Source organism: Lithobates pipiens, unplaced genomic scaffold (genome assembly GCF_037356315.1).
Source record: "Lithobates pipiens isolate NorthernLeopardFrog02 unplaced genomic scaffold, aLitPip1_a1.2 Scaffold_23, whole genome shotgun sequence".
Lineage (NCBI taxonomy): Eukaryota > Metazoa > Chordata > Amphibia > Anura > Ranidae > Lithobates > Lithobates pipiens.
In genome coordinates, this window is record NW_027507785.1 from 164549275 (window position 1) to 164561427 (window position 12153).

Here is a 12153-nt window from a genome sequence, read left to right on the forward strand (position 1 = left end):
CGAACTATCATTTCACACGACGTCAGAACAGAGGAAGAAAATTCTCATATGATAAAGGCTTTTTTTTTTTTTTTGTTTATGGTTTCTGATCATGCGCAGTCTTTCTTTTCCTTTTTTTCTCGTAAGAAAACAGTACACATTAACCCCTTCCCGACCACCTATCGCAGTTTTACTGCAGCAGGTTGGCTCTCCTGGGCGAAATTACATTACAATACGTCGCTTCACCTTTTGACCACTAGGGTGCGCGATGACTGCCGGGCACCCGCGATCCTTTGTGACAGAGAGAGAACCCGGGATCTGTGCGTTTAAACACACAGATCTTGGCTCTCTCAGGGGACAGGAGACAGATGGCACAAAGTATGAACACCGAACTGTCATCTTCCCTAGTCAGTCCCGCCCCCACAGTTGGAACACAGTTAACCCCTTGATCGCACCATAGTGTTAACCCTTTCCCTGCCGGTGACATTTCTACAGTAATTGTGCATTTTTCTAGCAGTGATCGCTGTAGAATTGTCACTGGTCCCTAAAAAGGTGTCAAAAGCATCCACCGCAATATCATAGTCCTGATATAAAAAAATTAAAAAAATAAAAACTATCCCCTATTTTGTAGACACAATAACTTTTGTGCAAACCAATCAATATATGCTTATTGCGTTTTTTTTTTTTTTAACCAAAAATTATGCAGAATACATATAGGCCTAAACTGATGAAAAAATTTGTTTGGGACATTATAGCAAAAAGTAAACTATAGCATTTTTTTTTCCCAAAATTGACGCACTTTTTTTTTTTATTATTATTTATAGTGCAAAATAGATCGTTCCTCAGATGAAAACGTTCACCCGATTTTCTCATATTGTGTATGGGCCTTTAGTGTGACAAAGTAGCTAACATTTCCTACGCCTTCCTCTATTGGTGTATTCCAGCTGAGAGTGTGCTGGGTTTAAAGACAGAACTTTGTACCTGAGACTTCTTACAAGGGATGCTCCATGTTAGAACAGATGGGAAAGCCGGCTGTACTTCGTGACACAGGTGGAAGCTCCTTCCTCTCACAGTACACACGGCCAGGTACCCGACGTGCTTACACTACTTTGCACAGAGACACACAACATTGCGCTGTCCGTGAGGAGAAAGTGTAGTCCCGCTATTCATATTACCTGACCGCCTCACAGAACCCCAGGCCCCGCCACCTTCCTTTCTCCGCCTGCACTCATGTCTTGGCGGCTTCCCGGTCACCAGCACTACGAGGGGGTACAGAGCACAAGCAGCCAATCAGGAGCGAGCGCGTGCACGTACCCTCTTCCTGGACAGCGCCAAGGACGCGCACGCTCTAGACAGGAATAGAAGCTTGAATGTAATTGGCGCGGTTTAGTGCAGTGTGATAGCCAGGTGGGTTGTTGCTTGTTATGGCCGCTCTCAGGCCGTTTGAGAAGATGCCCGTAGTTAACGCTGCCGCTGTTCTGGTGAGTCGCCCGTACTCTGTATTAATGTGAGCTCAGCTCAGGTGTCTTGGTATGTGGTTGGTGGGAAGTCAGTCATGTGTAGAGCTACTACTTGCCGACTTCATATATAGTCTGGTAACTTTCCTAAAGCCCCTCCAGAAGAGGTAAAGTAACCACCTCAGCTCCAGAAGGTTTTACCCTCTTCATAACCAGGCAATTTTTCTCTTACATTCACTGACTGACACAGCTCCTTTACTTAAACCATGGGGTTGTTACGCGACCTTCAGGAGAGGACTAGGCAGAACATGTACAAAAACCAGAACGTTCTAGTTCCGCCCAAGGGGTGGTCCCTTCAGTAACAACCCCCAGCCTGCATCCTACAGCCTCAGTTTTTTTCTGCCTAGTAAAGGAGATGGATCTAGGAACCCTGTGGGATCATCAGTCCTTGGATTTTTTTTTTTTTTTTCTGCAGAAGTTTGCCTTTCTGTGAAAGATTAAGATCCTGTGATCTGCTATCAACAGCCGGCTGGGTGACAGGCTGGATACCCTTATCCTTGTAGTCTCCCATTATTCTTGTAGTCTCCCCAGCCTGGCCAGCAAGCATCTGCAGACCAGAGCTCCGCGCTGGGTCAGCCACGACATGCCCTTCAGGCTCCAGGGGCGGCCGGTGAGTGCAATGCTCCAGGGCACACATATGACCGGACTACTGATGTCTGCGTCCGTGTGCTGAGCCAGCAGCCACCCCTTACTGATCAGAGAGTGGGTCTGTGATGGAATGTCCCCAGCTCCTCCGGAATGGTAAGTACCGCTCTCCCTGCCTCGGTGGAGCTGAGCTTTCCGTGGGAGGTTGATTAGTAGACATGTGCATTCGTTTTCGTCCGAATGCATTTTCGTCCGAATTTCAGCTATTTTCGTTTTCGTTTTGACAAACGATAACGAAAGCACAAAATCCGAAAAACGAAAGATCCGACATAAATAAATGCTTTATTTTCGTTTTCATTGTTACAACAGTTCGATATAGAATAGGAGATTCGACATGACTCTGACGATAACAATCTGTCTATAGAACCTGTGGTCGAATGTGCTTAACCTTACCTCTATTAGTCCAAGATTATATAGAGAAAATATTCGACAGAGAAAAAAGATTTGACAGAGAGAAAAGATTCTGCAAGTTACTGTCCTAAAAAGTGTTTGAGGACCCGAGTCCTGCCCCAGGGGACATGTATCAATGCAAAAAAAAGTTTTAAAAACGGCCGTTTTTTCGGGAGCAGTGATTTTAATAATGATTAAAGTGAAACAATAAAAGTGTAATATTCCTTTAAATTTCGTAGGGGGGGGTTGTCTATAGTATGCCTGTGAAGGGGCGCATGTTTCCCGTGCTTAGAATTGTCCCTGCACAAAGTGTCATTTATGCAGGAAAAAAAGTCCTTTAAAATCACTCGCAGCTATTATGAATTGTCGGCTCCCGTAATACAGAGAACACTCATTGAAAGTCATTGATAAAAAAATAAATAAATAAATAAATAAAAAAGCGTGGGGGTCCCCCAAATTCAATTTCCAGGCCCTTCAGGTCTGGTATGGATATTAAGGGGAACCCTGCCTCAAATTTAAGAAAAAATTTGACGTGGGGTTCCCCCTAAATATCCATAACCAGACCCTTCAGGTCTGGTATGGATATTAAGGGGAACCCCGCATCAAATTTAAAAAAAATTTGACATGGGGTTCCCCCTAAAAATCCATACCAGACCCTTTATCCGAGCACGCAACCTGGCAGGCCGCAGGAAAAGAGGGGGGGACGAGAGAGCGGCCCCCCCTCCCTCCTGAACCGTACCAGGCCACATGCCCTCAACATTGGGAGGATGCTTTGGGGGTCCGTGACCCCTCAAAGCACCTTGTCCCCATGTTGATGAGGACAAGGGCCTCATCCCCACAACCCTGGCCGGTGGTTGTGGAGGTCTGCGGGCGGGGGGCTTATCAGAATCTGGAAGCCCCCTTTAACAAGGGGACCCCCAGATCCCGGCCCCCCCCCTGTTTGAAATGGTAAGGGGGTACAAAAGTACCCCTACCATTTCACAAAGAAAGTGTAAAAAATGTTTAAATAAAACAAACACACTTTTTAAAAATTCCTTTATTAAAAATAAAAAAAAGATTCCAGCGGCGGTAATCCACTCTTGCTATCCAGCGACGGACGGTCAGCTCTCCATCGATGTCTAATGTCATCCAGCGCAGCGCAGCATCCTTCTTCTGTCTCCTCCACGGAGACACTGGAGGCATTCCGGCGCTGACGTTTCTTATATACGGAGGGCGGGGCCACCCGTCACCTGACCCCGCCCCCCTCTGACGCAAGGGGAAACCCGGGGTTCCCTGTGACGTAGGGGTGACCCGCACCCCTCTGATGTAACACAGGCAGGTTTCCGTTACATCAGTGGGGGGCGGGGTCACCCATACGTCACGGGGAACCCCGGGTTTCCCCTTGCGTCAGAGGGGGGCGGGGTCAGGTGACGGGTGGCCCCGCCCTCCGTATATAAGAAACGTCAGCGCCGGAATGCCTCCAGTGTCTCCGTGGAGGAGACAGAAGAAGGATGCTGCGCTGCGCTGGATGACATTAGACATCGATGGAGAGCTGACCGTCCGTCGCTGGATAGCAAGAGTGGATTACCGCCGCTGGAATCTTTTTTTTATTTTTAATAAAGGAATTTTTAAAAAGTGTGTTTGTTTTATTTAAACATTTTTTACACTTTCTTTGTGAAATGGTAGGGGTACTTTTGTACCCCCTTACCATTTCAAACAGGGGGGGGGCTGGGATCTGGGGGTCCCCTTGTTAAAGGGGGCTTCCAGATTCTGATAAGCCCCCCGCCCGCAGACCTCCACAACCACCGGCCAGGGTTGTGGGGATGAGGCCCTTGTCCTCATCAACATGGGGACAAGGTGCTTTGAGGGGTCACGGACCCCCAAAGCATCCTCCCAATGTTGAGGGCATGTGGCCTGGTACGGTTCAGGAGGGAGGGGGGGCCGCTCTCTTGTCCCCCCCTCTTTTCCTGCGGCCTGCCAGGTTGCGTGCTCGGATAAAGGGTCTGGTATGGATTTTTAGGGGGAACCCCACGTCAATTTTTTTTTTAATTTGACGCGGGGTTCCCCTTAATATCCATACCAGACCTGAAGGGTCTGGTTATGGATATTTAGGGGGAACCCCACGTCAAATTTTTTCTTAAATTTGAGGCAGGGTTCTCCTTAATATCCATACCAGACCTGAAGGGCCTGGTAATTGAATTTGGGGGACCCCCACGCTTTTTTATTTATTTATTTATTTATTTATTTTTTTATCAATGACTTTCAATGAGTGTTCTCTGTATTACGGGAGCCGACAATTCATAATAGCTGCGAGTGATTTTAAAGGACTTTTTTTCCTGCATAAATGACACTTTGTGCAGGGACAATTCTAAGCACGGGAAACATGCGCCCCTTCACAGGCATACTATAGACAACCCCCCCCCTACGAAATTTAAAGGAATATTACACTTTTATTGTTTCACTTTAATCATTATTAAAATCACTGCTCCCGAAAAAACGGCCGTTTTTAAAACTTTTTTTTGCATTGATACATGTCCCCTGGGGCAGGACCCGGGTCCCCAAACACTTTTTAGGACAGTAACTTGCAAATTAGCCTTTAAAATTAGCACTTTAGATTTTGAACGTTGGAGTCCCATAGACTTTAATAGGGTTCTAAAGTATGCTATATAGTTAGCTCCGTCGAATCTTCTTTATACATTCGACAGACACCATAAGCCTTCCAAGACAGATTCGACCGTAATTCATGTGGATTTTCGGACGAATGCAATTTTTGAACGAAAAACGAAATGAATAAAAACGAATTTCGGGAGTAACTAAATAAATTAAGTTTTCAGACGAAAACGAAATTCCGAAACGAAATTTTTTACTCTGCACATGTCTATTGATTAGTAGGGTCCCTCTCCTCTCTCCCTATCTTCCCTTACCCCCCCCCCACCCCTGTGGGGGATGCTGCTGAGCGATGTGTGTGCCACATAGACAGGGGCCCCCCCTCACCTTGGTTGGGTGTCTGTGCCCTGGGTGTTTGTTGTCTCTCCCCTGTGTGTCTGGGGGTCTATTTAGGCTGATGGCTGTAGCGCTGTCTGCTGCCATTTTCTCTGCCTCTCTTCACTGTCCCTCTCTGTATACAGTGCTTTGGTGGCCATGTTTGGTGTGACCAGGGAGACGCATGGCCAGGAACCTATTTCCCTGTGATTATGTCCTTTATACTGGATGCCCGGTGGGCATTTTGTTGTAGCCTAGCCCATTTTTTATGCCCAGCACTGATCCCTGAGGCTCAGAACAGCGCATTTTTCCTCTCACAGACACTTGGGAGCTGACACAGGCACATCTAACTGGGCAGCGCAGAACTCAGTCAGGGTGGCGAGTCCTGCGGTGGGGGCCCCTCAGCCTGCAGCAGTTAGTAGGGTGGGACCATTCACTGTCCTAAGTCCCCAACAGGTGGCAGACAGGGTGGGTCAGCATGGCTTCAGAACCTGGTGTTTCTTCCCCCTGAACTCCAGGCAATTGCAACTGGTTCACCTGCAGACAGTGCAGTGCCTCTGGACACTTTGTCGGCGGTCCTTAATACGTTCATTGCCAAGATGGAGGTGGTGCATGGGCGCAAAGGTGGTAAAAAAAGCGGCCCCGTCCTCCGGGGAGAGCTCTGACGCAGACTCGGGCCCTGCTGAGGCAGGTGGTCCCTGCTCTGTTATTTCAGATGACTCTGACCAGGACCGATCGGACAGTGAGGATGAGTTCCCGTCCGGGTCCATGCACGACAAAGCGCTAGTTGGAGCACTTATTACAGCTGTGCGTGATACCCTGAAAATGTAGGATACAGCAGATCCCTTTGCTGATGTAGTGGTCCCTTTTGGGTCCCGTAAGCCAGCCCATACACCTAAGGTGTTTCCGTATCTGACTTATTTCTTTAAGTTCATATACAAGGAATGGGGTAGACTGCAACGGACCCTTTCGGTCCCAAAATATATGGCGGTGCGTTACCCCTTTTGAGGAGAACCTTCTCAAAAAATGGTTGGCTCCTCTGGTTGTGGACCCTCCAGTATCCAGGTTAAACAAAGTAACCATGATCCCGGTAGAGGGGACTCTTGCATATAAGGATCCCACGGACAGGAAGGCTGAGGCAGTGGCCCATTCTTGTTTACGGTTGTGGGGTCAGCAATGCGACCAGTACTGGCCATAGCACTAGTGTCGCATACACTTACTGAATGGGCAAAATGTTTGCACTGTGAATTGGGGGAGCAACAGGCTTCTCCTGTCTGCGTGGAACTGGCAGACCAGTTAGTGCAAGGCCTTAAGTATGTTTGTGACGCGGCCCTGGATACCCTCCCTCTGTTATCTAGGGCTTCAGTGTCAGCAGTGGTGCCTGGCCGGCTCACCAGGTATCTAAAAAAAAAAAAGCCCTGACGGATCTACCCTTCCTTGGTGACTGGCTCTTTGGAGCTTCATTGAATGACATCATTAAGAATGCCACCGGTGGGAAGAGTACCTTACTCCCACAGGCCAGGAAGGCTAAGGAGCCATGCCGTAGGCAGGGGCCCTCATTTTCCACTCACAAATGGCTTTTTCGTCCTTCCGGGGCTTCGGCTAAACATCCCCAGCCCGACAGGATGACCTCTGAAGGACCAAAGCGTCCCTGGAACCGCAACCCTAACAAGCCTGCGAGCAAGAGTGCTACCGCATGGTTTGCCCCCACCTGCAACGTGGGTGGGGGTTCGCCTTCGGGAGTTTGCAGCCCGGTGGGCCTCTCGGCTGTCTGACCAATGGGTCTGCAAACTGATTTCCTCTTGGCCACCAAACAGATTCTTCCCCTCCAGTTCACCCTTACTCCCGGCTCGCTGGGAGGCCCTCATGGGGGCGTTAAGGGACCTGCTGAGTCACGGGGTGATAGTACCTGTTCTGGAGCCGGAAAGATTACAGGGGTTCTACTCCAATCTGTTTGGACGTACCCCTTCCTTTTTGGGGACAACAATTTTGGACCTAAAAGCCCTCAATTGCTTTGTGAAAGTACAGAGGTTCAGAATGGAATCAGTTCACTCAGTAGCCCCCTCTGTCAAGAGTCTACTTCCTGGTGTCCTTGGACATCCAGGATGCGTACCTGCACATACCCATATGCCTACGGCATCAGAAGTTTCTGCGATTTTTGCAGTTGGGGACGCCCACTACCAGTTTGTCTCTCCCTTTTGGCTTGGCATCAGCCTCCCTGGTCTTTACCAAGGTATTTTCTCCAGTTCTGGCATTGCTGCGGGATCGCGATCATAGGGTTACCTAGACGATCTCCTGAGAGCATCTTCTGCCTCAGAATTAAAGGAGGATGTGGCGATCACCATGCAGACCCTGCAGGAGTTTGGGTGGCTGTTGAACCTAAAAAAGTAAGCGCTCATACCGACTCAGCGTTTGGAGTACCTAGGCTTACTGCTGGACTCCATGGAAGCAAGAGTGTTTCTCCCTTCAGTCAAGCTGCAGATTCTCAGAGCCATGGTAAAACTGTTGAAGAACCACAGGTAGTCATCGCTATGCTTCTGCTTGTGAGTCCTGGGACTCATGGTGGCCTCATTCGAGGCAGTGCCATACGCCCAGTTTCACACCAGTCTCGCGTAAGGAGATTTTGACGAAATGGAACAAATCTCCATTATCTCTGGATCGGCAGATTCAGGTTAGCCAGTCAGGGACTCCCTGCTCTGGTGGCTGAGGTCCCCGGCACTTCGGTCATTGAAGTCATTCCTACCTCCTGAAATGGACAGTGATCACAACGGATACCATCCTGACCGGCTGGGATAGAGTACTGGGTGTACAGCCGACCCAGGGCCTCTGGTTGGGGGAGGAATCCAAGTTGCTGATCAATGTGCTTGAACTCGGAGCGATTAGGCTATGCCTCTCCACATGGTCGATGAGACTAAGAGGGCGTCCAATCAGGATCCAGTCAGACAATGCCACGGCGGTGGTATATGTCAATCATCAAGGAGGAGCAAGAAGCTTGGCTGCTGCATGGGAGGTCGCTCACATCCTTCAGTGGGCAGAGCGATATGTATCGGCCCTGTCAGCCATTTTCATACTGGGAGTGGAAAACTGGCAGGCAGACTAGCTAAGTCACCAGATGCTGGACCCAGGAGAATGGGCGCTGCATTCGTAGGTGTTCAGGCTACTGTGTTTGCGATGGGCACGCCAGCTGTGGATCTCCTGGCTTCCCATCTCAATCGAAAGGTGCAGAGATTCATGTCCAGGACGAGATCCTTGGGCAGACGTGTCAGACGCGCTGGTGGCTCCGTGGGGTCAATACCGACTGATCTATGCCTTTCCACCGTTAAAGCTACTATCACGTCTGCTCCACAGAGGGCATTCCAGTAAGTCTGATTGTCCCAGATTGGCCTCAGCGTCCCTGGTATGCTAATCTAGTGCACCTGGTGGCAGACGCCCCCTGGCGACTGCCGTTTACAGGAGGACCCTCTGTCTCATGGTCAGATTCTCCATCCTGCTTTACCATCGCTGGTTTTAACGGCATGGCTATTGAGAGCCAGGTGCTAAGGAACCGGGGCCTATCGCACAGAGATGATCTTCTCGGAAGATATATCATCGTACCTGGAAGGCCTACATCTCTGTGTGGGGAGAAAGGACGGTGTCCGCGCTCCTACTCCATATCCAGGATCTTGATGTTTCTACAGCGTGGAGTAGACCAGAAATTGTCTTTGAGCACCACTAAAGGACAAATGTCAGCCTTGGCTGTCCTTCCCTTTTTTTTTTTTTTTTTTTTTTTCCCCAGCGACCCCTGGCATCTCGCTCTCTAGTGAGCACCTTTATTCAGGGGGTTCGGCATGTAGTTCCTCCGGTGCGTCCATCGATACCCCAGTGGGATCTGAACCTGGTGTTACTGGCGCTTCAGAAACCGCCATTTGAGAACATCAGGGAAATTCCCTTTTTGACTCTTAACCAGAAAGTTGTCTTTCTAGTGGCCATTACATCGGCCAGGAGGGTTTCGGAACTGGCGGCCTTGTCCTGCAAGTAGCCTTATCTGGTTATCCATCGGGAGAAGGTGGTGTTGCGGCATCCGCAACGTTCTTTTCTGCCGAAGGTGGTTTCGGCGTTCCACATCAATGAATACATTGTGTTACCATCTTTTGTGTCCTAAGCCGACACATCCTAAGGAGGTAGCCCTCCATTCCCTGAACGTGGTCCGGGCTCTAAGGGTATATCTGTCTGCCACGGCTCCCTTTCGGAAGTCAGACTCTGTTTTTGTTTCGGTCGCTGGTCCAAAAAACAAAACAAAAAAAACATGGTGGTCTCGTCGGCCACTATTTCCAGGTGGATCAAACAGATTGTGGTAAAGGCCTGCGCCTTGAGGGGGGGGTTAAGTCCCCCCCCTTTCCGGTCACGGCCCATTCCACCAGGGCAATTGGAACCTCTTGGGCCTTCCGATATCATCAAGTGTCTGTCGCTCAAGTGTGTAAAGTGGCGACTTGGTCATCTGTTCACACCTTTACAAAATTCTCCAAGGTAGATGTCAGTGCATCGGCAAGTTTTGCAGGCGGCCGTGTAACTTGCAATATCACTTAATTTAGTCTTTTTTTTTTTTTTACCTATAAGAAAAATGCACTGTTGCATTGTTACCGCAAGTTCTGGTACAGTTAGATAAGGTGGTGACTCCCCTGTTAGGGAGCACTTCTGTTTTGTGGGTGAAGTTTTTAGGCTGTTTTCCCACCCCTCGTTTTTACACTGCTTGGGGACGTCCCGATGGTCTAAGTAAAGGAGCTGTGTCAGTCAGTGGACGTAAGAGAAAAAAGGATTTTTGTACTCGCTGTAAAATCCTTTTTCTCTGTAGTTCACTGACTGACACAGCACCCTCCCCTCCTATTGTTTACCTTATACTGCTTGTTGATGTACTGAGGCTGCAGGCTGGTTGGTTGTTACTGAAGGGACCGCCCCTTGGCCGGAACTAGAAAGTTCTGTTTTTTTGTACATGTTAAAATGTTCTGCCTAGTCCTCTCCTGAAGGTGGCATAACAACCTGATGGTCTAAGTAAGGGAGCTGTGTCAGTCAGTGAACTACAGAGAAAAGGATTTTACGGTGAGTACGTTTTTTTTGCTATGTGACAATGCGCTTCTATTAGGCCCCCTTTCACAATGAGGCAGTTTTCAGGTGTTTTAGTGCTAGAAATAGCATCTGAAAACCGCCTCTAATGCCGCCCGAACATGAAAGCCAGAGAGTATTCATACTAGGGCGCTTACTAGATGTTAGGAAAAGTTCTGCAAGCAGTATCTTTGGGGCAATTTGGGAGTGCTGTATACACCGCTCCTCCACCATCCCTGTCCATTAGAATGAATGGGCATCGCTTCCGAAGCACTGCAAGCTGGGCGTTTTTAATAACTCCAGCTGCTAGCAGGGTTAAAAGTGCCCCGATAGCGGGCAAAAAGCGCTGCTGAAACAACAGTAAAGCCCTGCTAAAAATTAGCAGCTTTACCGCTAATGCATGGGTGGCCCCAGTGTGTAAGGGGTCTAGCTTGTAATTGTGTGCTCTTGCAACGCTGTACCCAAGCAAAATTTATATCCCATTTTGTTTTCCATACCTTTTGGGCCAAATTTATTCTGCTACATGTTTTTGATTTAAAAAAACAAACTGTGTGTGTGTAATAATAATTATATATAATAATTTTTGTTTTATACTACTAATGGTGGTGATCAATGACTTTTAATGGGACTGTGATATTGCAGCTGACAATGTGACGCTGGGGGAAATTCCTAACTGATCAGTAGGGATGAGCTTTTTGTTCGACTCTATTTGATCATTCAAACGTTATGGGTCGTTTATGCCAAATCCAAGTGGCGCATCACGCCACATAATGCACTGTCATTGCAGTGCATTTCTGGCTGATGATTGGCCAAGCATGCACTATGACGTGCATGCTTGGCCAATCACAGCACCGTCGGCAAAGAGAGCCATAATTGGGCAAAGGCAGGATGCCTTTGGCCGATTATGGCTCAGGGGCTTAAGTCCACACCCCACACTATATGAGGCAGCCTGCATGTCGGCCTTGTGCAGTGTTCTTGGCAGAGAGGCATTTAATTTACTTTGAGCAGGCAGTTTATTCAGTTAGCTGCAGTGCATAAAATATATATCCAGTCTCCAACATATATCCACTGCATTCTAGTCTAGCCAAGCCTATATCTGACTGCAGGCCATTGCTGGTGTACATTTTTCAAATACACTTGCAGGCAGGCAAGTGATTCCATGATCTGCAGTGCACTAAAAAAAATATATACACACACTGCATTCTAGTCTAGCTAAGCCTATATCTGTATAAAACATGAAACTAGCGCTGGAGTGATATAGTAAAATAAATGAAAAATATATGTGAAGAGTTGCAGCTGCTGGTAAATAAACTTTAAATATGGTAAACAGGAGCAGTGCTAGCAAATGCAAAAAAAAAACATACATATGAAAATAGGTAAACAGCTCATGCCAATAGACACAATATCTAGCAATAATTAAATATCATTTGAATAAGTCAAAAAGTGCAAAGAGATGCCATGCGGTGCTTGAGTTGGTCTGCTTAGGGAAAAGGAGCCACACTGGGGCAGAGATTCTGGCAGCTGTGAAGGGGCAGGTTCAGAGGTGGTTGCCACGCCAGCTTCAGCCAGGAATGGGGTTTTG

At 48.2% G+C, this 12153-nt stretch overlaps 2 protein-coding genes across 10 annotated transcripts in view; one reads left to right on the forward strand and one right to left on the reverse strand.

The window, feature by feature from the left end:
- Positions 1–1278, reverse strand: part of ATRIP (ATR interacting protein) — a 266310-nt gene extending 265032 nt beyond the window's left edge. For 3 of the 6 annotated variants that reach the window (XM_077452541.1, XM_077452542.1, XM_077452537.1), the window contains exon 1: positions 1155–1278. The gene's annotated coding sequence lies outside the window, so the exon portion shown is untranslated. The other 3 variants (XM_077452540.1, XM_077452539.1, XM_077452538.1) reach the window with 2 other exon arrangements.
- Positions 1279–1300: 22 nt separating this feature from the next.
- Positions 1301–12153, forward strand: part of CENPM (centromere protein M) — a 167677-nt gene continuing 156824 nt past the window's right edge. Inside the window, exon 1 of one of the 4 annotated variants that reach the window (XM_077452546.1) lies at positions 1301–1460. In XM_077452546.1, coding sequence (XP_077308672.1) covers positions 1404–1460 — 57 coding nt within the window. In that variant the 5' untranslated portion in view covers positions 1301–1403. Of the gene's footprint in view, positions 1461–2064; positions 2107–12153 lie in introns of those variants that run through there. The other 3 variants (XM_077452543.1, XM_077452547.1, XM_077452544.1) reach the window with 3 other exon arrangements.